The 27767-nt window shown below is 44.0% G+C and overlaps 1 protein-coding gene across 2 annotated transcripts; it reads right to left on the bottom strand.

Moving 5' to 3' along the window:
• Positions 1 to 717: 717 nt before the first annotated feature.
• On the bottom strand, positions 718 to 24119 carry HDDC2 (HD domain containing 2). 2 transcript variants are annotated; one of them, XM_021693150.1, is made up of 6 exons: positions 23935 to 24119; positions 22568 to 22689; positions 20639 to 20741; positions 16560 to 16628; positions 4917 to 5055; positions 718 to 1077 (listed from the first exon to the last, which is right to left on the bottom strand). In XM_021693150.1, exons 1-6 carry the CDS (start codon positions 24016 to 24018, stop codon positions 980 to 982), a joined length of 615 nt encoding a protein of 204 aa, XP_021548825.1. In that variant the 5' UTR covers positions 24019 to 24119; the 3' UTR covers positions 718 to 979. The 2 variants fall into 2 exon arrangements, with proteins under 2 accessions (XP_021548825.1, XP_021548826.1); XM_021693151.1 differs by having other exon boundaries at positions 980 to 1077; positions 4921 to 5055; positions 23935 to 24081.
• Positions 24120 to 27767: the final 3648 nt, after the last annotated feature.

Below are 27767 nucleotides of genomic sequence, written 5' to 3'. Positions count from 1 at the left end.
AAACGCTGCCTAGAATATTCTCACCACGCCAGACTAGCAGGCCCTCACATGGAAACTGACACTTGAATTAAAGGGATAGGCATCATTGCTTCACATCAAAATACTGGGCAGGTTGGCATGGATAGTCTTCTTTGCCTCACCATTCAGTGGTTGTGCATCACTTAAAGGCAAGCAGGGTAGGTTACTTATCCAATGAAAGGAAATGAGGGGAAGAAACTGGATCTGTGTTCCCTACATAAGGTGCAGCGACCCCAGTAATACTCTTCTGATTACAGATTTCTTACCCGGCGATCAATGTTCTTATAAATCAAGGTCTGAATATTTATACATCAGACAGGGAAAAATTACACAGAGGCAGACAAGTGGCACTTGACATTGTGTGCCTGAATTTATCCCCAAATGACCAAATGGATTAGGGGGAGAGGCAGAACCTGTTAACAGGTTTACAAGTCTATGACCAAGGGTCTAAAGCAGGTCACAGTGAAATGAACAATGGGGCTCCACAGAGTGATCATCTGAACAAAGCAGCATTTCGTAAATTCATTGTGATACATTCTTTTCCTGGATCCTTATCACTAAGTCAGCTGAAGAATCTGTTCTTAAAAGCCATCATAACTTAATTTTCCATCAATCCATGAATCGGGCCTTCAGGGTTATGGGTTATTAGTTTAGAATAAAATGATTTAAAATCTCCAATAAATACGCCAAAGCTTAAGGTTTTAAAAATTTATTTATTTAGTTCATACAGAGCTCTTCCCCACTGCCCCCAGCCTTCATCCAGGGCATTTTCAGGACCACATCCTGTTCCTTAGCTTCTTTTATTATCCAGATTGTATCACACGTTTCTTACTGGAGTCCAGGCAATGGAAAATAAACAGACTCACATCCGGGGAATCAACACAGCAACAGTGGCAAAACACACCACCAGGAAAGGGCAAAACACAATGTCTGTCACAGGAGTGCAGCAACAGAGGACACGTCAGGAGCTCAGCTCACTGGTGGGAGCTGCTATGTTGGCGTTTCTTTCTGCCTCAAGTTCAGAAACAAGCTGGACTATCTCAGGGTGACTGAATTTTCCTGCAAGGCAAGAAGACCGGAAAAAGATACTGACAAGAGAATCCATCAATGTCTCCAGCTTGATCCCAGGCTTGTCAGGGGCTCGACTCTGAGATTCACTCCAACGCAGAAGAACACAACTCCAGGTCCTGGGGAGGGGACCACTTGGAGATCATGCTCCGTCACCCCAGATGCCACCGAGCACTAGGGATGAGGATCGGACAAAGAACTGTCCCATTAGGCAGAGCTAGGGGAGACCGCACCAGGCGGCCTCTGAATGCTTCCACTGGGAACCACAAAGAAACTCAGGACAGCACCCAGAGAACTGAAAGCAATCCCTGCCCGTTCGGAAACTGCAAAGGATGGGGGAACAAAGCACCTACATACAGAAAGACTAGTAGGAAGGCAGAAGGTCTAGGCTGTCCCAGGATGCAAACGTTCCTCTCGCAAACACTTCTACACCATACCCCACTGATCTGTGCTGTCTTCCCTGCTCCTCAGCCCTCCCAGATTTCTGTCCTGGGCAGCAACCAACCTACAAGCTATCTTAGGTTCAAAGTGGCTGGCACATGGGAATATTACACCCACCATCCTTCCCTGTATTTTCGTTTTTTGGTTTTGGTTTTTGTTTTGCCAGTACCTTTTGTTGTTTACCGTTCATTCCACATTTAACTGTTCCATTTATTCCCTATTCTCAACCTCTTCTTTGAACGTTCCCTTCACTTTCTTGCGCTGATGTCTGGCTCGTCCTGAGGATATGGCTTTCCCTGCAGCCTTGTCACACAGTGGCCGTTTCCTCTCTCACATGGCTTTTGTCACTGGGCTTGGGTCTGTCCTCTATGTTCCCCTTGCCTCCAGGCCACTCTCTGCCCCACTATGTAAAGCTCATGCAATTACTGCCATTCCACCAAAATGGCTCTTATTGAGGACACACCAATTAGCTCCACATTGCTGAATCCGATGGCTCCTCCTTCCCTCTTGAAACACTTTCTTCCCTTCGCTTTTGGGACCCCTGATTTTCTCCTCTGAAACCTATTTTTCCCCCATCTTCTCCATCTAGTGGCAACTCCATTCTTCTATAGTTGCTCAGACCAAAATCCTTGGGACTTCTCTCATAAACACCACCACACAAATCTTGTCGACCTTTATATTCAGAATATATCCAGAATCTGACCACCCCTTCCTTTTTCTACCACTACCACCTGGCTCAAACCACTAGAAGACTGCAATAGCCCCCAGTCAGTCTCCCTGCTTCCAGCCCAAGTGACCCTTTCAAAACATAAGTCAGATCATGCTCGTCCTGCAGTCCACCTTCTCCAAGGGGTCCCCATCTCACTCAGAGCCCACGCCAACCACCAATACTGGCCGGCGGGCCTCAGCCCACTTCTCTGGCCTCACCTGCAACCCTCTCCTCTCATCTACCCCCACAAGCCACACTGGCCTCCACGCTGTTCCTCGAACACACAGAGTTTCAAAAAGAAAAGAGAAAAAGCCTTAAGTGGTGACTGAATTAGAGAAATAAAAATGTGTTATCAAACTAAAGCCTTTATGTCCCCTTCAAAATCCTCATAAGGGGGGCACCTGGCTCTCAGTCGGCAGAGCATGCGACTCTTGATCTCAGGGTCACGAGTTCGAGCCCCATGCTGGGGGTACAGATTACTAAAAAGGTCACAATGTACATCTTCACCTCTCCCTAACTAAACTTGTTTTTTCCTTCAAGCATTATTGGGATAAGTAAGAAACCACGCCTTATATCAGTTACATTACTTACAATTATTAATTTTTTAATAGAGTGGTACATCAAAGCGGAAAGTAAAGTGAATTTTAACCTAAACTCAGCTGAGGAAGCACTATCCTCTTTCTCAGCTCCAGTGTCTTCCTCAATAAAATGTGGAGTTTAAACCAGATGACCCTCCTACCTCCAATTTTTTGATTCTACTAGGAGTCTCATGTTTCATTTTCTATTTTTCACTGTGAATGTATCAAAATAGAAAATGATAGCGTTAAAATGCAAAGCACCACACAAACATGACTTGTATTTCAGTTACATTATTGCCAAAATATGCTATCTTGGAACCCAGTCATTGCTTAGAATAGGTTTGCAAACCTTTGCTGTAAAGAGTAACACAGTAAATACTTCAGGCTTTGTGAACTATGTGGTCTCTGTTGCCAGCTACTCAATTCTGCTCAATTCTGCTGCTGGGGTGTAAAAGCTGTAAGACAATACATAGAGAATAAGTGTGGCTGTTTCCATAAAACTTTATTTATATGAACAAGCAACAGTCCAAACTTGGCCCATGAGCCATAGTTTGCTGATCCCTAGTTTAGACTGCTATTCTATTTAACTGAACTCAAACATTTCTGAGCACCACCTGTAACAAAAACAGATGAGACAAACCTGGTCTTGGCCCTCAAACAGTTTACTATGGGGTAGAGTGAGCAACTGGGGGTTTGGGAAGAGACCCAACAAGAAACATCACTAAAGAGAACGCAAGTCAGACTGTCACAACACTGTGGAAAGCTCTAGACCAAATGCAGATTGAGCAAAAAGAAGGGAACGCCTAATTCTGACAGGGATCAGAAAAGGAGACCAGGGAGAGGAGTGGCCTCAGACTGCACAGCTGTTGAACACAGAAGTTTTGAAAATGAAGATGTGATAATACCTATGTCTACAAAGGAGGAAAACACTGAGTCCTGCAGGATGAGCTCGTGAGCCTGGCTGACGGAGTTAGGAAGTAATGACAAGAATCCAATACAGAAATAAGGAGGGCCTTGTCTGATGCAGAGGAAGTGGGGCTGGAAAAGAGGGAAGGAGAGTCAAATCAACCTCATGATGATGCACATCATATCCTGGAGCACAGCCTGTGAGCTGGGAGCCACGTGACGTCCCGAAAAGTCCCCAACGGGCCATCTCTAGCAGTGCTCTCAGGGGAGACGGGGGCCGAGCTGAGCCTGAGGAACTCCGGGGGACGAGAGACGGAGCTGTGCTCCAGGGAAGCCCTACGAACCCCAGCCAGTACTCCTACAGGCTCTGAGCTTCACCAGAAATTGTATCACAATGAAGACAGTGAAGGCTTATTGCCCGGTATTATGCTAAGCACTTCACACGAACTAATCCGCTAGATCTTGGAAATACCTCTATAAAGTAGATTCTATAATTATCCTTATTTTAAAGATTTTTTTTTAAAGTAATCTCTATACCCAACATGGGGCTCAAACTTACAACCCTGAGATCGAGAGTTGCTTGCTCCACTGACTGAGCCTGACAGGTGTCCCTATAATTATCCTTATTTTAATAATATGGAAACTAAGGTCCAGAGCTAGGTTAATTAATCTGCTGGAGGTTACATAGGTTATATAGGGCAGAACTGGAACCAGTTGAACGCCAGGTCCGTGCCATGAAGCACTATAATGACAATGGTGACTTCACGGTTTGGGGTTTTCTACTTTCAACATCTCTTTTTCTACCTCCATCTTCTATGACTTTACTTCTATAAAGCACTTCCAGATTATAAGGCACTTTCACAGACATTCTCTCTTTTGAATCTCAAAACCCACCTCTGACTCAAGTTGGGTAAGCTTTATGCTTTCTATTTCTCGGGGAGGGCAGAGAGAGGCCAGGGAAGGCACTGCCTGGGGCACAGAGCCAGCTGTGACTGTGACCCTGGCTTGCCGCTCAGAGCAAAGGGCAGCAATGCTCTCACGCGCCAGGCTGCCCCTCACCAGGAAGCCCACCAATTCCCTGTGGAAGGAAGCGTCATTAGAAGGTAACAACAGCGGATCCCACTAACGCGACGCCAGTCACTACGCCAGGAGGAAGCCCAACTAAAACGGTGTTTCCTGAGGACAGCGCTGAGTACCTGCCGTGGAATCATAGAAGTCCTGCAGCCTCCCAGGTTTGCTCTCCAGGTTCTCATACTCGGAGGCCTGAAGAATCATCTCACATCGGTCCAGCTGCTTCACAAACCTGGCTTCTGCACTTGACTGGGTCTCATACTCCTAAGGACGAAAGCAGCACCATGAGAATCAGACTCGCAGCTAAAAGCACGTTCTGTACTGGCCACCCCTCCCGACCACGCGCAAGCCCCTCACAGAGCTGCGGCCTCCGAAACTTCACCGCTTACTCTCAGCCCTCCGGGCAAGGAGGGTACGCTCGCCATTCTGCGTCCTCCGCCAGATGCCTCCCAAGTCTCTTCGGTTCGCATCGACACTCCAGGCCTCCTTCTCCCCGGCTGGTACCGTGTCTTCAGGATCATTATTCTTTCATCCACCGCAGTGGTGGAGCTCTTTTTAACTTCAAGCTAATATTTCATCGCATGCTTCTCAAATTATTTCCCTCCCCACTTAAAAACGGTCAAGCTTCCTTTTCAAGGGCATTTCTAGCTTTCTCATGGAATTTTGGCTGTCCCTTTACAATGGAAATCTCTGTCCGTGCTTTCCAAACAGGTCCCCCTGGGGTGTGACTCTGGAGGACACGGGCAGGATCTGCGGGTTCTTCGCGCAATGGCGCGTGCATGCGCACGTCCTGGTGACAAGGTGGTGCTGAAGGCAGTGGTTGGGGAGCGGCTTTTTTGTCTTTCCTCTGCCTTCTGGTCCTGCCCTCCTCAGTGCAAACCTGAAACAAGCGGCTCCGGGAGTGCTGCTTCGTAGAGCATGACACATGTCACACAACCCCAAGTCCCAATTAATACTAGATAGAATCGTTTTTCTATTAAGACCAAAGTGTTCCCAACTGGTTTCCCTGCAAAGTGCTCATTTGTAATTCCACCCCAGATGTGTCTGGATAATGAACCTGTCATGCTTTCTTGGCAGGGTGATGTGATGTGACTCACTTAAGGTTTCTCGGTTTTTATTAGATGCCTTATTCTTATAAAGGCAGCTATTTGGATTTTGATAGAGCTGACAATTGTACAGGGAAATCGTTTTAATATGAAACCAAATACATTTTGTTTTATTTCAAAGGCACTTAAAAATAATTATTTAAATGCTTATTCACATTTATAATTATATATTTATATTTAATAATTCAAGTTCATTATTCAACAAAAAAGAAGTCAAATATACTCAAGGCATGGCAGTTCAGGATTTTTCTCTATTGAAAGTAAGAAAAAAAGATTTCGAGACCATTAGGAAATGACCACCCACTGTATAACAAATTCTGGTGAAATTACATGTTTCTTTTAAAAATATAAATTGTTGGGTTTTTCCTCAAAAAGTAATGGTACAGGCATTTCCCAATTTCATTTTCCAACAATGAGGCAGGGCAAGGAGAACAGTGAGGCCAAGAAAGCTCTAGAAGTAAGAAGACGCCATGGCATCTTTGGGGAACTTACTGCAGGCAGTTTCTCATGACAGGATGCAGAATTAATTGCAGGAGGAAGAGGAGAGAGAAGAGGCTGAAGGGGGGAGGAAGGGTCAGCTCCTGAAAGGCCTTGTGGTTTGTGATAAAGGGGTTTCAGCTTATCCTGCAGCTACTGGACATCACTGAAAGGGTTCAGGCCAGAAGGGTCATGATCAGACATTGTAGAAAGATCATCTTACCCTCAGTGTGGAAAATGGCTAGACTAGAGGCAGGGAAATCAGGCTCTGAGACTTGGTAACACCAGCAGAGCAGCTAGGAGAATCTGGTCTGGCCTAATCTCGTGGCAACGAAGATGGAACAAGTGGGCAGATTTGAGAAATACTAAGGATGAAGAAGTAAACCAAAATGTGGACATGAACGAAAGGAAAATCTAAAAATGACTCCTTAGTTTCTGGCATGGGTAACTCAAGAGGGAGCAAAGGGGAGAAACAGACCCAAAAAACTGACAGAGCAAAGAAACAGCAAAACCAAAACCTAATGAATATTTATAACAAAACTACGCAACATAACATTACCATGAATCACAAAATATACATTAAGTGGGGACAAATCACTTCTAGGCATGAACCCTGCTTTCCATCAGCAGGAGTAACAGGGCATCTGATGGACCTGAGAATAGGAGAACCTCAGCTCCAGGAGCAGCTGACGCAAGCCCAGCCCTGGTGAATTCGCCAGTCTGACCTGCTGGGGCTCCCTCCAGACCAGGGCCCCATAGGAAGAGAAACTGCTGGGGGTGGAATCAAAAGTGAGTGGCGTAAGGATAACAAAAAGAAGAAAAGAAAAAGTCCAGATAAAAGTGGAGAAAGAGAACAAAGCCAGGGAATCTCTGAACGCAGGCCACCATATATTAAAACAAAACAAAACAGAGCAGATGAGGAAGCTCTGTGAAGTTCAAAAAAGTTACCTGGGGGCGCCTGGGAGAGCTGAAACCTGACTCTCGATTTCAGCTCAGGTCACTATCTCAGGGTCGTGTGATCAAGTCCCGCATCCGTCCGGGTTCCACACTCAGTGGGGAGTCTGCTTGAGATCCTCTCTCTCCCTCTCCCTCTGCCCTTTTCTCCCCTCTCAAATTAATAAATACATTTTTTTTTTAAGTTATCTGAACCAAGTTTCCTTCCAAAAGTTTGGGAAAACTAATTGTGTATCAAAATGAGCAACAGAAAAAGCACAGAGATGAGATCCCATACAAGCCTACCAGAAGATAAAAAGAACAAGGAGCAAAATGACATCTCTACAGATAATTCACATCAGAAAGACATCCTTAATTTTTTTTAAAAGGATCAAATCTATAAGAAACTACTTCAAAAAGAACTAAAAGATGCTAAGGAAATGTTAAGACATGAAAGAACCATATAAAAAGCATTAGAGATAAAAGAAAAAGTCATTTTTGCAGTGAAGGCTAAGCAAATAGAAACACAGGGATATTTAAACATGATAAATAATACCTCAAGAGAAATAGAAATTGAAAAGGAAGTTAGGTTTAAAAGTCAAAAAGAAATGAAGAGGATAAAGGATCTGAGGGAAGGTGACAAATATTAAAGACAGGCAAAGAAGAACCAACATTACAGGTATGTAGGTGTTTTGGAGGAAAAAAGGAAACCAAAGTAAAAGATAAACTATATTCAAAAAATTTTTCTTGACATTAATTTTTTTTAATTTGAAAGTATATATTGAAAACACACACTAAGTAGCTAAGGATATTAACCCAGAAGGACCAACACCAAGACACATTCAAATAAAATTACCATATATATTTTTAAAAAATCCTTTGGACACCTATGCAGAAACAAAATTGGACATGTAAGGAAAATAAAATTATTATTAGACTTTGCTTTAGGACCAAAGAGAATGGGAGTAATGTACTTAAGATATTCAAGGAAAGAAACTGGGAGCCAAGGATTTTATAAAACTGACCTTCCAGTATAAAGAACAGAGAGGCAAGTTTAAAGCATATTGTTCCTATGAGCCCTTCTTGAAGAACCTACAAGAGAACAAGTTTCAGACAGCCAAAATGACCAGGACAAAATGACATAAGGACGGGTAGTGAGCATCAACAGGTACTTGCAGAACTAAGATTCAGCGAGGTGTAAGAACAATATGTTATGGTTAATGTAATGTAATAGTAATGTAACAGTCTAGAGTACAATCTAGGTAGAGTACAACCATAAAAAAAATACAGGAAGAACGGAGACAGCATAGGCAAGACAATTTTTTAAACTGTTTTCAGTAATCAGAATTGATGATGGTGGTATATACAATTGTTACTCTGAGACGGGTACATGTGTAGAGAAGGATAAAGCCTATATAATTCAGGATTCCTTGTGTGGAAGAAAGGATAACATAGAAGAGGTTAAAACATACCATACAAGAGGTTAAGTAAAAACTGTGCAGTACTGTATTTGAATTGGAAATATCACCATGAACCCACGAGGAATACACACATGTATATCCTAACTCTGTCCGTTAAGAAGCATAAGAACAATAACCAACTCAGTAGCAGCAAGCACCCCACTGCACATATTGTGGTCTTGAAATAACGCTGCCTGTTGAAACAAAAAAACAAAACAGGAGGTCTGGCTGAAGCATGTTCAAGATGAATGAGGCTGGATTACTCTGCCTTTCCTGCTATCAAGGAAGCGACCAAAGTCAAGTTTCTATCCCACCTTTCCTATATGAACTGCAACCAAAGAGGAGATGAGGAAGAAGCCTCTGCTTATACAATTATTTCAGCTACTAAATGAAAACAAGACAAAAACATTAGTATATTACAATTCTCAGTTTATCAAGAAAACATTATGTGCCTCAGGATAAAGAATCCAACACCATCTACAGTTTTGCCAAAAAGATCCAACGTGAGTCTGATCCAGGCTCTGGATTCATAGGCCAATCTGCAGAAAATAAAACAGAGGAACAGAACTGCATCATGAGTGTGCAAAACCCAGACTATGGAAAACTCTGTAAGCCAAATGGTCTGGATTCTTCAACGGATAACTTGAAAGAAAGAGAAAGAGATGGGGTGGGGTTAGAGGGGAGGGGCAACTGTAGATGAAAGGAGATTTAAAAGATATATTAAAGCTTTAAAAAAATGGATAGGATTAAACTACAATTTGGGATGACCGCTTGGGTGATAAATCCATGAAGAAATTCAGGTGATCCCTGTGAAAATCAGGGCAGTGGTTACTTTTGGAGGGAGTGGTTGGGCTTGGTCTGGGCACAAGAAAGGGCTTCTACAGGGGAGTGGCACAGTTCCAAATCTTTTTGTTTTTTAAGATTTTATTCATTTATTTGACAGTGAGAGAGAGAGCACAGCAGGGGGAGCAGGAGAGGGAGAAGCAGGCTTCCCGCAGAGCTAGGGAGCCTGATGCGGGGCTCGATCCCAGGACCCCGGGATCATGACCTGAACCGCAAGCAGATGCTTAACAACTGAGCCACCAGGCACCCCGGCACAGTTCCAAGTCTTGATGTAGGTGGTAGTTACAAGGAATGTTATCCTTCCAGTACCTCATTATGCTATACACAGGTGTTTGTGTCCTTTTCTGTGTTTTACTTTTCAATAAAATGGTTTTACAAATAATAAAAATGGCTGAAGAAAATGAGGATGCCATGAACCGGTTGAGCAGGATATTTAGGTGGAGCTGCCCATTAGGCTGCTGGATTTGTAAGTCTGGAGCTTAGGAGGAAGATTTTCAGGAGAACACTCGGAATAATCAAGATGTGACCACTGAAGCCTGGGAGGAGTGTGTAGAAAGGAGAAGGCCAAGGACACAGCCCTGGGAAAGGACCACCGGCTCTGACCAAGTCCGCCAAGGAAGAGGAACCCCTGAACAAACTCAGAAAGAAGAGCCCGGAAGGTACAAAGAAAATCAGGAGGGAGCAATGTCACAGACCTGAGGGAGGAGAGAACTTCACCAAGGCGAGGCAACATCTTGCGAGCGGCCCGGGGGTCAGGGGGCCCCCAGGCAGAGAAGGGCTCGCCAGACGGGGCCGCACAGAGGCAGTCTGTGACCCCGGCAAGAGCCGCGCATGCGGGGCTGAGTCACACGGCGGGCTGGGGGCAGTGGAGACGATGCCTATCTATCTGGTGGCGAAGGGAAGTAGGGAAATGTGGTGTCCAGGGAGGTTTATTTCAAAATAGGGTACGGAAACATTATTTACAAGGCTTACAAACAAGCTGAAAAAAGCTCCCATCTGGAAGCATTTCTTTTCTCATTGAAGGAGGCAAGATTACTTGCTGTCACGGTGGGGGAGGAGAGGCAAAGCAGGTGGGCGAAGAGAGGGATGGACAGGTGACATGGGGCCAAAGACAGAGAGGCTGCGTGGTGCCTCCCGAGGAAGCGCTGCAGCCCTGAGGCTCAGCAGAGCCTGGAGGCCTGGATGGGGAGTGAGTGACTCCACTCCCTAAGGTGGCGAGAGGAGGGTCCCTGCATCAGCACTCTGCAGCCTCCAGGTGGGACCGGGGAAGCCAAATTATCGAAATGACTCGGACTGGGGTTCTGTGGAGCAACAGAAGAACAAGGAGTTCAAGCAGGAAAGAGATACAGTCTGGGTCCTAAAAGGGAAGAGAAAGCAAGGAAGGGACAGGGAGGCCACAAGTCTCCTCCCTCTTCCTTGGGGACCGGCTGGCCCGACTGAAGCGTTATGGGAAGTTTCTCTCTTGCATCTTCCACTTTCCCACCTCCTAGTGACTCCCCCTTGGGGACCCAGGATCCGCATGTTGCTCTGCATCAGACTCCCCAATAAAATATTGCACCTGAACTACAAAGTGTCCTTGGTAGGGAGACTTTTTTTAAAGGGTACCTGTTCACCCACTGTATCTCCAACTGACTGAACTTCAGGCAACATGGAGAAAATTCGGGGTGGGATACAATCCCGGGGCAGGTAGGTATGCCAGGCATCCTGGATGAGGAGCAACTCCTGCTTTGTCTGGGGACTCATGGCATATTTCTTTAAAGTGAAAGGCAGGTGGTGGGGTGAACATCCTTCTGTGATACTTTGAGAAAAATGAAAATGTTTTCTCTTGACTTGCTGATATTTGATTTCACACTTCTATGACAAAGATAAATTATAATCAAGGATGTTTAATTGCATTAAATAGACATGACCCTCTGGGCTGAAAGCTATTTATAGTGGTGAACAGCTATGACTAACATTTCAGCAATCAATCAACTAGCATTTCCTATGTAACTGGTACTAGTCTAAGTTCCTCAGTTACAGAATGACCGTATTTTCTTAAACCAAAATCAGAGCATAGAGACTGGAGAAGGGGAAAGATAGAGCTTACCATGCGTCAGGCAATATTCCAAGTCCTTTCATATATTAATTAATTTGATTGCCATACAACCTATAAAATAGGTATACTATTACTGTTGCCATTTTATAAATGAGGATATTGAGCACAGAGATGTTCAGTAAGTTGCCCAAGATCACACTGGTAGTAAACAGAGTATCTGAACCCTGGAAATTGGACACTGAAGTCCAAGTACTAATGTTGGACATGAATTATAAAAATGCTTAAGTTAATATGAGAGTCTATATACTGGGTTGAATAGTGTTCTCCAAAAATTCATGTCTACCTGGAATCTATCAATGGGATCTTGTAAGATCTCTGCAGATGTAATCAAATTAAGATAAAGTCATACTGGATTCGGATGCACCCTAATCCAATGACTGGTGTCCTTATAAGAAGAGGGAAATTTGAATATCAGATACAGACACAGGGAGAACACCACTGACTATGGAGGCCCAGACTGGAGCGATGTGTCTTTAAGGAAAGGAATGCCAAAGCCAGAAGAGGCATCTATCAGAGGGGTTCCCCGGGTGGCTAAATGGGTTAAGCGTCCAACTCTTGATTTCAGCTGAGGTCGTATCTCATGGGTTGTGAGATCAAGTCCCGAGTCAGGCTCCTCATTGAGCATGGAGCCTATTTAAGATTCTCTCTCCCTCTGCCCCTCCCCATCCCACTCACAAACGCTCTCTCTCTCTTAAAAATAAATACATAAATAAATAAGTAGAAATAAAAATAGAAGAGGCATCTACGAGAAGCCAGGCAGAGGCAAGAAAGGATCCTTCCCTGGAGCCTTCAGAGGATGGCCCTGCCAACACCTTGATTTTGGACTTCTAGTCTCCAGAACTGTGAGACAATAATTTTCTGTTGTTTAAAGCCATCCAAATTTCTGGTAATTGTCTAGCAGTCCTAGAGAGTCTCTAACTACAAATAAGTAACTGGTATGGTGTCCTAAATATGATAAAACTGTAAGTGCTTGTTCACTTAACCACCACACTGCATCATGATATAAAGAAAATGTTGAAAATGTTGAACGAGGAGGCAGGCTTTGTCACCTGCTACCTAAGAGACCCTTGGACACGGGTTTTCCTCTAGTTTTACAGAATTCTAACAGACACAGTAAAGAATCAAAGAGACAGAATACAGAGATAATTAAAAAATAGGTAAGAATATTAAAGTAGCCACTACATAGTACCAAAGGTATTAGAGAGAGGAAAAAGAGAGATAGAGAATGAATTAGTTTTCTAGGGCTGCTATAAAAAGAACCACATACTGGGGCTTAAGCAACAGAAATTTATTGTCTCATAACTCTGGAGGCTAAGGTCGGAAATCAAAGTGTTGGCAGGATTGGTTCTTTCCAAGGGCTGTGAGGAAGAATCTGCTCCAGGCCCTCCTCCTTGGCTTATAGAAGGACTCCCTCATGTTCACATGGTGCTCCCCCAATATATGTCTCTGTGTCCAATTTCCCCTTTTTATAAGGACACCAGTCATATTGGATTAGGACCCAAACTAATGACCCCATTTTAACTTGACTGCCTCTGTAAAAATTCTAACTCCAAAAAATTTTTTAGATCCTATCTCAAAAAAAAGAAAAAATTCTCCAATTATCATTTCCTCATTGGAGAACACTTGAAATGATATAGTTATATTTCAAGATGAACAATAAAAATTTGAAATATAATTATTAAAAAAACCTCCTTCACAGTATCAATAAAAAGCCCTGTCAATTCATTCAACAAATATTTATTGTCTACATCGTATATTATATTTTACTAGGTACTGAGAATAAACTATTGAATGGAGAAGAAAAAAAAATCCTATCTTCTAATTAGGTCTTATTCGGAGGTACATGTGAATTTTAGGGGTACACAATTCATCCATATGATGGAGAGAAGAGGGGAGAGGAATATCTTCTTCTGAGGTACCACGCCCAGAGCTAGGCTTTTTCGTCAGATGATTCTGTGGGCTGTGAGAAACATGTATTGTGGAAAGTGATACTCCAGGTTCCTGAAATTTAGGCTTTAACAGGAATAGGATGGGGAGAAATGGTCAAAGAAATTAGGGATAATTCTAATGTTTAACACTCTCTTTACAAAATAATATTAGATATTAGAGATGTCCATTTTCCTGCTCTGTTTTCATGATTTCTAAATAAACCTAAATATACCTGTGCCCACTCGCATCGGCACCCACATACACACGCACATTCTTCCGTGGAGAGTAAACACTGGGACTTCTATTTATGCTCAGTCTGTACCTCCCGGCCCTGGTGACCTTACCCTCTTGACCTGAGGCAGCTACTTCATTCATAGGGGTGTACGAATTGGTTAAGGAGAGTTTAAGAGCCATGAATACTATTCTCTGTTGAATGAATTTCTGTAATTCTGTCTGAAAAATGTGTTGCTGCTTATTTATATGGTCCTCATTTTGCCCCCTCTGGCTCTTAACAGAAAAACAAGCTCCCAACCCTTCTAGAGCATGCAAAGATGACGTTCATGTCAGAAAGCAAAAAAGCTCACAATTTCTCTCCTCCGCATCAATCAACATCCCACAGTCTCACCAACAAAGTAATTTAATTCCTTGCTATTTTCTTTTAAGCTCTTGGCTGGCCCGGCAGCAACAATTCTCAAGGAGGACTGTCACATTCCAAGTGGCCAACTGTGTACCTGGCCTGAGATCTTCTTTAACAAGCTTAATTAATTCAACAGTGACTTTAACAAGATCATAAAACTGTCACTAGTTTTGGGGGTTATCAAGTCACTTAATGCTCTGTATTTTAAATTTTTTCCAAATCCAAAGTCTTTTTGGAAGCTACTTAATTAAATTAAAGGAGATTTTGCAGTAAATTTAAAGTAAATTAATTTTTGTCATTAAAGTAAATTTTGCAGTAAGCTTTTTTGAGCCAGTTGCTGATGGCTAACTGCGAAAATAATTTAACAGATACTGTCACTCTGTTTACAATAATTAGGAGACACAAGGGTACCAATTCTTATAAAAGGTTTTCAAATTCTGGGAGTCTTCACTTCTTAGAGACATGGGATTAGTTTCATAAGCTCAGGGCCATTTTTTTTTTCTTTCTATATATGAAATGCAACCCAACTCCATTCTATTATTCCTCAATTCATAGTGTTCCAGAAGTTCACTTGCAAGTACATACTTTGGCACAAGGGACTCTTTTCCCTGAAGCAATCCTGTTATACCTAGTAACAGACGCCACCTGAGCCAGCCTCCAGCTAGATACCATGCATATTTTGCCAGATTTAATTTTCATAATTATTTGGCAAGGCAGGCATTAATAGGCCACAGTCTTTTACCTTAAAACCTGTTTCAGTTTTCAGCATATTTTTAATTTAGAAAATAATATGGTATGGATAGTACATATTACAGAAAACCCCTAGTGGAGTCTAGGGCAGGCTCGGTTGCCAAACAGATGAATATTTCTACATCAAAGAATACTGATTTTCACACCAAGGCCGGGGGTGGGGGGTGGCCGGGATGTGGGGACTCTAAACAGCCTCATGTTGATTCAGGTTAAGATTTTACTGTGTGAGGTCAAGTTAGATCAGGTTCGTTTTTTTTTTTTAACTGGCTCCCTGAATTCTGTAGATTTCCTCATTGTGGCTAAGGGCATGCGGAGCTGTATTCTCACGTTCTAGGAGAAACAGGCCCATGAGAGCCAAGCCACTCAGCCGAAGTAGGTGGGATCCAAATCCAGGTCTCTCCAGCGGCAAGTCCTGCCCTCTGCATCACAGCCTACAGCCTCACAAGGGAAGGATGCTTATGTCATCCCCTAAACCAGGTAACCATAGCAATGACAGCCTGCCACAGACTCTAACCACGGAGTAAAATGGCATTCTTAGGAGAAACATCTATCCAGGGTTCAACAGCGACACTTCCCAACTTGCCCCCCGTCTTCCCAAGTCAAGGAAAGAGCTGATCCAGCGTGCTAGGCCTTGGCAAGGGAACTCTGCCAGCTCTGAGGCTCGGGGGCGAGCCAGGCAGGGTGGAGGCCTGAAGATGTGAAGGGAAAGGTGAAAGATCAGCTTCTGAAGGCAGGAGTGGTGAGCAGGGCTTTAAAGGAGCCGGGAGGAGTGAGAGTATGAGGTAGTGATGTCCAAGGGTAAGGAGGGGGGCTAAGGACTCAAGCAAGGAATGGCCAGTGTGGACTGGAGGGAAGTGAGAAACTGCAGTAGACAAGGGTCTGTTTGCTGTTGTTTTTCCTCCACAAATGGAAACCAGTGCCAGGAGGAGGGGAGCAATGGGAGCACAATGGCTTTCTTTGCTCTTTCCACTCTTCCTGCCCTTTCCGTCCAGCCAACCCCTACGCCGTCAAGCAATGGAGGGGAGTGAGCACCCACAGGGCCGCGCTCTGCCCTGGGCATCATGGCAGCACTTCACTTGGACCTGACTCAGAACTAAACAACCCTTCAAGGTTTCACAGACGGGCAACAGACTCAAAGAGGAGAATATGCCCAGGGTCAGAGCCAGGAAGTGGTGAGGGCCCAACGTTCTTTCCAAGGACCAGAAATGGGTGGGTGGGTGTGGGGTTGGCAGGCGGGGGGGCGGGGGGGGCAGAATGGGAGGGGAATGAGAGCAATGCAACAGGAAATCCAGGGGGCTCTGAGTCAAGATCTGTACCAGGCATTATGGCGTCAAGGGAAATGGGGAAATTGGAGAGAAGAAAAGTTTCTATTAGCCACGAGAAATTCCTATAGCAGCCAGGAGGTAAGAAACAGACACAAACCAGAAAGTAAGTTAGAGACAGCTTGTGATGATCATCTAAGTCAACTAAAACACTGACGAGCCATATAAACTCCATCACAATACCCTTAAAAGCAATGTATCATATATACTTACTTCCCAAAGTTCATAAAGTTCCTTTCTGAGATCCTCTGGGAGGAGCTGGGTTAGCTGCTTCATAGCTTCCTGAAATATCAAACCATTATTTTAATCATGATCACATTTATCTAGTTAACAACTCAACTACAAAAGCCGAATAATGGGCTCAAACTCTCACAAATAGCTCCCCAAAGGGCAGCGGAATATTGGACAATATTTACGGCTTACAAGGAGGGCAGTTGTGAACATTAAAGAAATGTGTGTTTCATATGGGCTTCGCTGAGCATATGTTTTGTGGTCTGCAGCACACCAGACACCAAAAGGAGGGTGTGGGATGGTTACAGAAATATCAGAAGTGAGGCCAAGGATTTTACATCTTAGGGATGAATCGCAAGATGCCCACGTAAATTTCAAACATAAACATACTAAAGTTCAAAACAAACCTGAGAACAAGAACAGGAAAGTAACACTGAATTACAAAGCTCAAAGAAATTGTTTGTATACTATTATATTCACTTTCTATTGTTAATACTTTTATTGCATAACACAAAGCACTACACAAATGGGCAGTTATTGTCATTAACATAAAGGAAATGACACAAGAGTATTTTGTAGGCTCACACATAGGCTGAAAGGGGATATTAAGAGATAATTAGCAGGACGCCTGGGTGGCTCAGTCAGTTAAGTGTCTGCCTTCAGCTCAGGTCATGATCCCAGGGTCCTGGGATCGAGCCCCGCATCGGGCTCCCTGCTCCGCAGGAAGCCTGCTTCTCTCTCTCCCACTCCCCCTGCTTGTGTTCCCTCTCTCGCTGTGTCTCTGTCAAATAAATAAATAAAATCTTTAAAAAAACAAAAAACCAAAACCAATAACAAATATGTTGTTGCTCTCTTCTTGAAAATTTAACAACGATTTTCTGGATCTATACTCCTTGATATCATTTGTTATTATACAGTCAGACTGTACTTTCGAGACCTCCGAGGTAGTCGATATTCCTTGTTTGGCAACATGCACCACAGAATTGTGCCTACCTTTTTAAATGAACCCTCTGAAAATGACTTCGCTCAACTCCGGGGTAGCTGGCTGCGTATGCCAGACTTGCCCTCCCCATGGTGAGCCCTGCCACTCCCACTTCTAGAAGGAGTTTCACCTTGTCCACACACAGAGTTAGGGTGATAATTTTCCTAGCTTCTTCCCGTTAGCAAAGCATGCCAAGAATTTGCCAAAAGTCCTGAGCTGAATAAGCTTTCAGCAAACGTCTTGGGTCACTTTTGCGTCAAGCACTCAGAAAGCATCCTGCATCCTTCAGACACCATTGGTGGGGCTAAGCAGCGAAGGAGTTAACTGCAAACTATAGATTCAAATGGGGTTTGGGACCTGACTCACCTATGACTGGCTGTGGAACCCTGAGCAAGGTACTTAACCTCTTTGTCCTTCAGGTTTCGCATCTGTAAAATGGGGTGAATAATGGCATACATCTACCTAAAGGGCTGTCGTGAGGATAAAACAGGTAATACAGACAAAGCTTGTGGTATCTGGCACATAATCAGCACTCTATAAAATGTTCACTATGTTTTTCAGTTTCTCTATTTTGCCATGTTCACTCCCATAATAAAGCTTGGTTCTTCTCCTTTTAACCTCTTGGTTCTTCAGCAACTTTTAGCAACTTTAACCCTGGCAGATACATACCTACCATGATTCTGCCTTCTGACTTCATGTTTCTCTCTTCAAAAAGCAATATAACCTGGTATTGCTATATTCCAGCCTCAAGTTCCATCCTATGGGTTCCTGATGATCCCTATGAGGCACTCGGGTTATAATATAAAGTTTGTTTTATCTTGTTTAGGAAGGGGATCAGACAACAAGTATTGCTTTTGGCCCTAAATTTTTTCTTCCATGTCCTCATTTTCCCTTTCATCTTAATACCTGCTCCCCTCCAAAACAATCAGCCTTCCAAGTTCACCAAGTATTTTCCCTCCCTCCTACTTCAGCTTAAGCCTTCCTGATGCAGTTGGCTAGCCTCTGGGCAAATCATGCTGCCTGACTCTCATTATGTGCATTCCACCTTGAGCCAAGAAACCCTCATTTAATTATCTTAATGCATGGTTCAGACATCCAAATCTTGCTCATAAACACCATCTGCATAAAGAATTGTTCACCTTCCAGATCTTTCTCTCTGTTCCCAAATCCTAACCAGCAGCAGGAAGAGGCAATGGACTACCAACCCTCTTCCAAGCCTTTGGTTTCTTGTCTAAGAACCTGCGGTTCTTCAAGATGCTTTCCCTGTCCCTCCTGATCATGGCCTTGAGTCCCCTGGGAAACACACGAGTGGGGAGCCGCCAGGAGGTATAACGAGGCCGGAAAAATTCCCATCATTGCCAGGATAGGCCGTCCAGGAGGGAGAAGCACTCTCTCTGTTCATGCCGCACCAGGCCCCTCCACGAAGTGTCACCGGCCAGGCCTCACTTCTGTCAAAACAGTAGCCGGTCTTCTCTCATCTCCAGTGGCTGGAGAACCTGCCCATGGACTCTTTTTTTCTCCAAAAGACTCTGACTTGCTCCTCTGTGGAGGAAGCCTCAAGTTCATTATGTACCTTCATGGGGACAGTTTGTCTTTTCTCCCTGCTCTGTGTCACTTTACGGTCTCTGAGGACCCTCTGGTACTTCAGTGTACCATTTCTCCTCCACAATGTCCACACTGACCCTTGAATAAAACTACCCCGCATCCTGAAATGAGCTGTATAATTAGGGTGTCTTTTTCCCCATCCCTTTCCTCTATGTCCTGTCATCGCTCGACATCCTCTGGTTCAGGGCTAATTCCTTTCTGCCACTTGGTATCTTGAACTAATTGCTTTCTTTTCTTATTAATTCTGCCCATCAATCCAGGAACTCTTTATTCACAACAGTCTAGACTCCTATAGAGAAACAATGTCTCAGCCTTCTCCCTTTTTATTGGCTGTCATGATGCTGAGCTATATTCTGGATCTGTATTTTGGCAGGAAGAACTCTTTCCTTACACAATTTTCCTTGTTCCCATAATGTCGGAATTCCTGAATTGGTATTCCTTGTGGAGCTTCTTGCCTCTGGGGTGATAAAAATACAGCTGGCTACTGAACTCCAGTCTCCCCCAGCTCTGAGAACAACTATTCAAGCTCACCTGCCCTGTTAAAGAATTTTGATGAAGGATCCATCCACTTAGCAATTTAGGACCAATCTCCTATAATAAAAGTAGCTTGCAATAATCCCCAAATTAAGAACCAGCTATTCAACATTAAAAAAACAAAAACAAAACAAAACAAAAACCAAAACACAAAACCTTCCTGGATTTTCCAACCTCTGCCTCAAATATGTCTTTCTCCTTGGCCCTGGGCTCTGGATTTAGAGCCCAAATTGATATTGATTTAATATTTTTTTGATGTTCATTTCCTACTATTACAAATATTTTTTGTTACTTCTAACCAATAAATTAAAGGACTAATTGAAAATTCGCAAGTAATTATAATAATGATTAGACTTGTGATTTACAGAACTTTCTTCCAAAGAGCTTAACCAGGATGAGAATTCCTTCCAGTTCTAGCTACTTCCCTCATTCTAATGAAAGCCATACTATCTATGTCCACCTACTAATGAGAACAGAAACCCAACAGTTTCCTGTCCCTGTGTTAGACAAGGCTGGGAGCAGGCATGTACTCCTGATCTCGTGTTAAACAAGGTTGAGAACAACCAACACCAGTGTGCTGCTTACGCCAGTCAGACATCCTTGCTTCTGGAAGTTAAGACCATCAACCACCCAAGTAGAGTAAGCACTAACAGCTTACTCCTCAAGACTCTCGTTAAGACTCTGCCTCACCAGTCCTGCCAATCCAAGGCTTTTCTGTCCTACACTCTGTGCAATCTAACTAGCGGTCCGTCTCATAAGATCCATCTAACCATCCTCCAGCCCAGGCCCTTAAACTCTATAAATATCCTCTCCAGATTTCCCCTGCCTGAGACACTGCTCAAACTCTGCCAAGGTGCTCTCTCTTACCGCCACGGGTCCAATAAACTTAGCTTTGCTTCAGCAACAGGTATCTCTGGCGGAGTCAAGAATTAACACTGACCTCTTCTCGCCTATGTTTTTCTTCTTTGGGGATGTTATCTGCTGGTGCTATGTCCCCAACGATGCATTCTGCCATATCATGAACCAGGGCTAGGCGTACACATCTGACCAGGTGAGAAATGGTGAATAATGACACAAAATTAGATTCACTATAAGTTCTTTCTCTAGACTATTTTGAAGATGCATTTTTTTTTCTTCCACCCTCACAGGGTATGTTAATGCAGTATTTTCTAAAGTAATTATATTCTACTAGCCCACAACAGTCTGATTCAAAACTTCTAGTGAATACTCAACACAATAATACATGAACGCAGGGGAAATTGTTAGCATGGATTTTTTTTTTTTTTTTAAATGGCTGGTTTTTCAAATATCACTTGAAAAGGTTGATAACTTCAGATGACAAAGCCAGGAGGAGATGATCCGGTTACAGAATTTACTTACTGATAAAAAATTCAGAAACAATCATTTCCCCAATATACTAGTTAGATGTCAAAAATGAGCCCCTCATGGAGAAATGGGTGGAGTAGGACAGATCTGGGTCCAAATCCAGCAACCATTTATTAGCTGTGTGACCTTTGCCAAGTTACTTAATTTCTTTAAATGCTCGATTCTGTCAGCCTTCATTTTATCACCTGTAAAAAAGGGACAGTAATACATCATAAGATTGGTATAAAAACTAAATTTGATCATGTGTGTTCCTGGCACACGTTGATCATTAAGCAAATGGCCATGATTATCAGTAATAATGATTAGTGATGAGGATAATCACTGTCAAAATAATGGAGGCAGGTCATGATATAAACGCCCCTGTTCCACGTGCCTACTATTTCCAAGGCAGCACGAGGCCTAACAACCTCCTCACAGGTGTCCCACCTGCAGCCTGTCTCTGTCATCTAGTTCAAATCTCCAACTACTCTTAGGTTTGTTATCTCTATTCCCCACCACGTTTGTCTTGTACTTTTTGCCAAAAATCCCACTTCCACACCATCTACAAAGTAACAGGGCTCCTCAAGTCTAATGAACCTTTGCTACAAATCGATTTACGTATCATTTCCAAAATAGACTTTCATTTCCTACCATCGGGGCTTTGGTTATACCCTCCTCTCTGCACACTATGCCTTCTGCTTCTCTACCCCGTCAACTCCTCAGATTCATTCCACCCTCCTTGGGTGATTAAGATCACCCAAGAACACGTGATCTCTTCTATTAGAATACCTTGCTAGTTCTTCCTTAAACTTTTTATGTATTTATCTATTTTTAAAGTAATCCCTAAACCCAGCGTGGGGCTCAAACTCATGACCCCAAGATCAAGAGTCGTGCTCTACCGGCTGAGCCAGCCAGGTGCCCCAACCTTGCTAATTTTTGAATATAACTAATTTGGGGCTTTTTATAGAATCCAGGTGGGACCTGTGTCATCCATGGGAGATTTACTTACTGTCTTAATATTGTTCGGAAACTCTGTCCTGTGCTCAAAAAGCATTTTAGACACTTACTGACTGAAGGACAGGATACCTCTTTCTCAGCTACACCTTGCAAATACCCCTCCAAAAAGTCACCCCACAAACAGGTGCTAGTATTCATGAAAGGGGCTAGATTAAAGCACACAGCATCCTAATACAATGACAGAATTTTACACATACCACACCTCACTGTCAAGGCCCTGGAAATCCTAATAACACACTTACGTCTTCTCGAGACCATGGCAAGCTCTATCACTTGCCAAGAGAAAACCCAGAATGCAGTTTACAATTGAAGAAATCACACACGAAATTCCCCTTCCTACAGCCTGAACCTGTATGGTCTGCCGCAAATAATTTCTCTTGACAGATCAACTAACCTGCAAGAATTAGATAGAGGTGTGAGTCATGAGAAGCGGTGCATACCCACAGGCCAGAGATGCTAACAAGCGTCAGAGTTCACATCAGCTTACCGGTCCTTGTTGAGATGGTCATCTCTGGTGACCAGAGCCATAACTGCCATCCTGTACATGTGATCTGATACACTCTCTGGCCTCTCCACATTTCTGTATACCCAGCCAGTCCGGGGGACTCTCTGATGAAAATGAAGAAGAGAAAGAAGCTTATAAAAATAAATATTTAAACTACCTGCAATGCTCTTCAAGGGAAGTCCAAGAAATAGGGTATAGAAGCAGGGTCATGGTTTCAGAAAGTGTTACCAAAAAAAATGCTTAACTAACCAAGTGATCAACATCTGGAATCAAATAAACCAGTGGGGTCAGAGAATAAGAAAGAGGGAGAAATAATTCACAGGTATACAATGCAAGAGTCCAACAGTCAAGTTACTCTGCATTACTAAGGTGTAAATTATGGAACATATACGAGTCCTTTAGACATAAACTGTAAAGTATTGTGTTTTTCCTAACTACAAGAGTTGGGACTTTTTGCCTTCAAACAACCCCATTCAACACGCGCAGAAAACACCGGTGAAAGCTCTGAACTTGAACAAGTGATAGACTTCCCAATTTGGAAGCAGAAAGGAGGAAGGCATTTCTAGTTGGTCCTGCTACCACCAGTCATGATTCTGCCTTTTGTTCAGATCAGGATGTGATCGTGTGAGACTGCATTTTCTCCCCAGGAGTCTGCACTTCTAAAGAATTGTATAAACAGTTGCAATACGGCAGGATACAGATAATCTGCTTTTAACTTGTAGAAATTCTGCAAAATCACCAATTATGGGTAGAGGAGGCTAGAATGGAAAGGAAGGCCGCACAGGATACAACTCCAGTGTGCACTATATAAAATCTTCTGTTAAAAAAAAAAAAAAAAGTCTTATTTCTAGAAGTAGCTAAGAGGCAGATTTAAGGGACCACACTTAAAATCTGCCGGACTGACGGATTCTGCTCTTCCCGCCCGCGGCTCAGAGGCCCAGCAGAGGGGTCGTGAGCCCCACGTGTACTCAGGACAGAAGCAGGCCAGCACGGAGGGTCCCACACATCACCGCGCCGGCTGCTCTCCAGAAACCTCGCGAACGGCTGCCCAGGCCGGCCCCCGCCTCGCACCAGGCTCGCCTCCCCACACAGGATTCTTGCGGTTCAGGCTCTACTGAGCCTGGGGTGGGCCCGACAGCCCCGCCGCGCTTCCTCCGCCCACCGTGCAGACGCGCCCCCGCGTCTTGGGGAGCTTCTGGGCCCACCCCTGCGAGGCGGGGAGGCCGGAGGGAGGGAGCGAGAAGGCCCCAGCCCCCGCGAGCTGAAGCTCCGGGGCGCCGCGGCCACCCCCGCCTCTCCCCGCGCGCCGCCCGCCCGGCCCCAAACGGCCCGCCCCGGCGCCCGCTCACCTTGAGCTGCCCCACCAGCCGCAGGAACTGCAGCAGGTTCCGGGCCCCGCGGCCCGATAGGGCCGCAGCGGACACCGAAGCCATGCGGCCACGGGTCCCGCAGGTCGGAGCAGGCCGCGCGGCCGCCTCCTGAAGCTCCTCCCCCTCCCCCGCCTCCTTCCTCCCCCCCTGCACCCTCTCCTCTGCTTCCTCCCTCTCACTCCTCCCTCCTCTTCGTCCTCTTCCCTCCCCACCCTTCTCTTTCCCTCCAGACTCCTTCCCCTCCCTCCCTCCTCCGCCACTTCCTCACCGGGTTTTCCCAGACCCTTGTGGAAAAGAAGTGTTCCACCTTCCTGGCCTTGGTGGCTGCCCCCCCCTCCCCCAGGCATTGCACCGTCCCTGGCCGACCGAACTTTGGTTTGCTAATCTCCACTTGTTTGCTAATCTCCACTCAACTGAACGCCATCAAACTTTTAACGGGATTGCAGTTGGGTAGGGGAGAGGCGGAGGGTGGTGTGCCTTTGGAGGAGGCGGAGGGTTCTGCAGGATTGGCCGAAAATCTTGCCTTTGAGCAGCTCCGCGTCTGATTGGGGGAAGAAATAAAGAACTCTACTTCAAGGTGGGCAGTCTATGTACATTTTAACGGAGGCACAAGGAAAGTAGTTTAGGAGAGACAAAAGCACTGAGAGAACTTGGGGCTAGCCATAAACGGCTCCGGAGTGAAAGCAATCCCATGGTGAAATCACAGCCTCCCTAACATCTCAAGCGCTGAAGAATCCCCTTACTCCAAAAAGCTGGTCAGGGTCTGTCTCAACCATCTGTCTTCATTAAATCATCGTCTTCTTCTTTTTTTTTTTTTTTAACATAATGTATTATTTGTTTCAGAGGTATAGGTCCGTGATTCAACAGTCTTACACGATATACGCAGACAATGAATCATGGAACACTACATCATGAACTAATGATGTATGGTGATTAACATAACATAATAAAAAAATAAAAATAAAAAAATAAATCAACAACCAACATCACCAGTTTTTAAAGGCATTTAGCGGACATGCATACAGAAGGACTCAGGGAGAGAGGGTAATGTTGAGAATAGACTCTATGGGGCAGGGAGGAAGTAGAGAGATCATTTAGGAGACTATTGAAATAATTCTCTGGGGAGATGATTCGGGTTTGGTCCAGAGTGGTAGTAGTGCAGGTGGTGAGTGGTTGTTAATTTTGTATACACCTTGAAGGTAGGACTAATAAGAGTTGTGACAGATTGAACATGGAGTATGAGAGAAAGAGAAGGATGACTCCACAAAATTGGGCCTAACTGGGAGGATGGAGTTGCTATTTAGTGAGCTGGAGAAATTGCAAGAAGAGTAAGTTGTGGGGAATCAAAAGTTTGGTGATTGGGGTCACTCAACATTCAGAGTTCGGAAGTCGGAGAAGTAGTCAGTGAGGTAGGCAGAGGACTAAGGGACATTTGTGTTCTAGGAGCCAAATGAAGAAATTACTTCAAGAAGGAAGGAATGTGGCTGCTGTGTGTTAGTTTGTTATGATTTTCAAATCAACTTGTTTATAACAAAAAGAAAATTGTTTTTAAGAGTGAAGTTGTTTTGATCAAGAATGAAATAAGCTGTGACAGGATATTGTCATCTCATCTATTGTTGTTTATAAGCGCTCTGGAGCTTAGCTGCTGAGGGGCTGCACTGGGGGCTTATCAGTAAAAACATACCAAGAAGCAACTATGGCAGGTGGACATTTAGACTATAAACACCGGGAGTTTGTAAGGACTATCTGAGAGTGGTCTGAGCAAGCTGATTCTCTTTGCTAATCTCAATAGCTCTTAAAAGACCTTGGGGCAATTAACTCCTGCTACTCTAAAGACAATTCTGACCTTCAGCGGCAAAAGCCATTCAGTAGCAAAACCTAAGCAGGGGCAGGCCAAGGAGATCTTCTTGCCCATCAACAGGGCCACCATCGTTCCCTAGCAACGTGCTCTAGCAACCGGGGACATCAGCGGTTGGTTGGCTAACCCAGCTCTCCTGAGTAGCAACTGGTATAAAGGTACACTTCAACTAAATTTGGGCTTTATTTCCTTTATCTTCCCTGGCCTGGAACAATAGTGTGGTTAATTTATCATTGTTTTGGAGGATGTTATTTCTTTATTGGGTATTAAGAGATATTATCCTGTATGTTATGAGTTTATGAAATTCCTGCAGTGAACCTGTGATAAATAAATAGCTGGCACAGACAAACTCAACTCTGAGGATTAATTTACCTCCCCCAAAAAACAGTAGTCAACCAAGTCAATGTTATGTTGGATAGGATTGAGATTTGATTACTGGATTTAGCAAATTCAGTGTCATTCGTGGTGGTGACAAGAGCAGTTTCAATGTAGAGGGGCAAGCAGAAACCTAACTGGAGATCATTCCAGAGAAAACAGGAGAGAGTATTGCGACTCATTTCAAATAGAGTGGGGCTACTAGAGAAGAGGTGTTTTTACTGTTGTTTTTTGTTTTGTTTTGTTTTTAAGAAAGAAGATATTATAGTATGTTTATTTACTGATAGAGGTAATCTAGTAGTGAGTGAAAAATTCATGATGTAAGAGACAAAGAGATAAATGCTGGAATGATGGCCTTGAGCAGATAAAAGAGGATGCAATCCAGTGTACAAGTTGAAAGATTAATTTTAGGAATATGGAGAATTCTTCCATAGTACAGGAGGAAAGAAAATATATAGTGACTAATTACTGGCAGATGTGGTCGCGGGACATTGTAGGGTTCTATTCTGATTGCTTCTATTTTCTCACTGAAATAGGAAGCAAAGTCTGGACTAGGTTATGCTGTAGTAACAAGCAGCCTCTGTATTGTAGCAGTTTATCACATCAAAGACTTGTTTCTCCCTTGCTAAATGTCTACTGCTGGTGAGCCCAGGGATGCTGCTGTAACTCACCGGGAAGCTAGGGGGCGCTCTGCGCTCCTCTATGGCTGAGACGGGGGGGGGGGGGGCGGGGGGGGGGGGGGGGGAGGAGTGGCATCTGCCTCCTAAAGCCTGTCCTTGGAAGTGATATACCACTCTTCTACATATCATTGGCCAAAAGAAGCACTGTCACCATATCTAACTTTAAAGTGGGGCTATGGAGTGCAATCTTAACCACGCTTCCAGAAGGAAAGGAAACCACGGTATTTGTGAATGGAGAAGGAGGCATTGGATGGTTATAGAGAAGGTATAAAATAATTGTTTTGGAGAGTGGGACAACAGGAGAAAATATGACTAAGCACCAAATGAATGCCAAGGACAGTGGGGCATGTATTAAAAATGGTTAAGATGATGGACTAGAAGCTATTTTTATGGTGTTAGGTGGTGCTAAGTGAAGGAAGGATCAGAGACCAAGTAGTCAGGTCCCCTGGAGGAAAACAAAAACCAACAATCCAGTGGAATAAGAAAGATGAGGACGTTTGATTTGCAGAAGGATATAACGAGGAACGTTCTAGAGATGGGACTGCAAGCCAGATGCTGAATGTGTGGTGCAGCCTGTGGTGTTTCTGAGCGGCCGTGTCCCCTTCTTTTGCCAACGGTGCCTTGATTTCCTCATTTATGCAAGCTTTGTTTAGTCTTCATGGGTAGCTCTACTTGTATTTGCAACTTGCTTTACAAAATACACTTGAGTTCTCTTTCCTTTGTGTAGTGAGCTGTAAAGAATTTCTCCAGTTGCCTAAATTATCAGGAGTTAGAAGACATTAAGTCAATGAGAAATTATGAATTGTGTAGATGTAGTTTCTGAGAGTCCCAATTGAGATGATAATGATTTTTGAAGGGATTTTATTATCCAATAATAAGTTGTTATGACAATTCAAAAA

The sequence above is a fragment of the Neomonachus schauinslandi genome, chromosome 8 (genome assembly GCF_002201575.2).
Source record: "Neomonachus schauinslandi chromosome 8, ASM220157v2, whole genome shotgun sequence".
NCBI lineage: Eukaryota > Metazoa > Chordata > Mammalia > Carnivora > Phocidae > Neomonachus > Neomonachus schauinslandi.
This window is presented reverse-complemented; position numbering and strand designations above follow the sequence as displayed.

What these genes read in the sequence shown, in the direction of transcription:
- HDDC2 (XM_021693150.1), bottom strand. Translation starts at nt 24,018, where the DNA reads ATGGCTTCGGTGTCCGCTGCGGCCCTATCGGGCCGCGGGGCCCGGAAC. An exon ending in AACTTTATGAACTTTGGGAA is followed by an intron (nt 5,056 to 16,559) that starts GTAAGTATATAT and finishes TTTCGTCCTTAG; the next exon opens with GAGTATGAGACCCAGTCAAG. An exon ending in CTTCTATGATTCCACGGCAG is followed by an intron (nt 1,078 to 4,916) that starts GTACTCAGCGCT and finishes CTTGCCTTGCAG; the next exon opens with GAAAATTCAGTCACCCTGAG.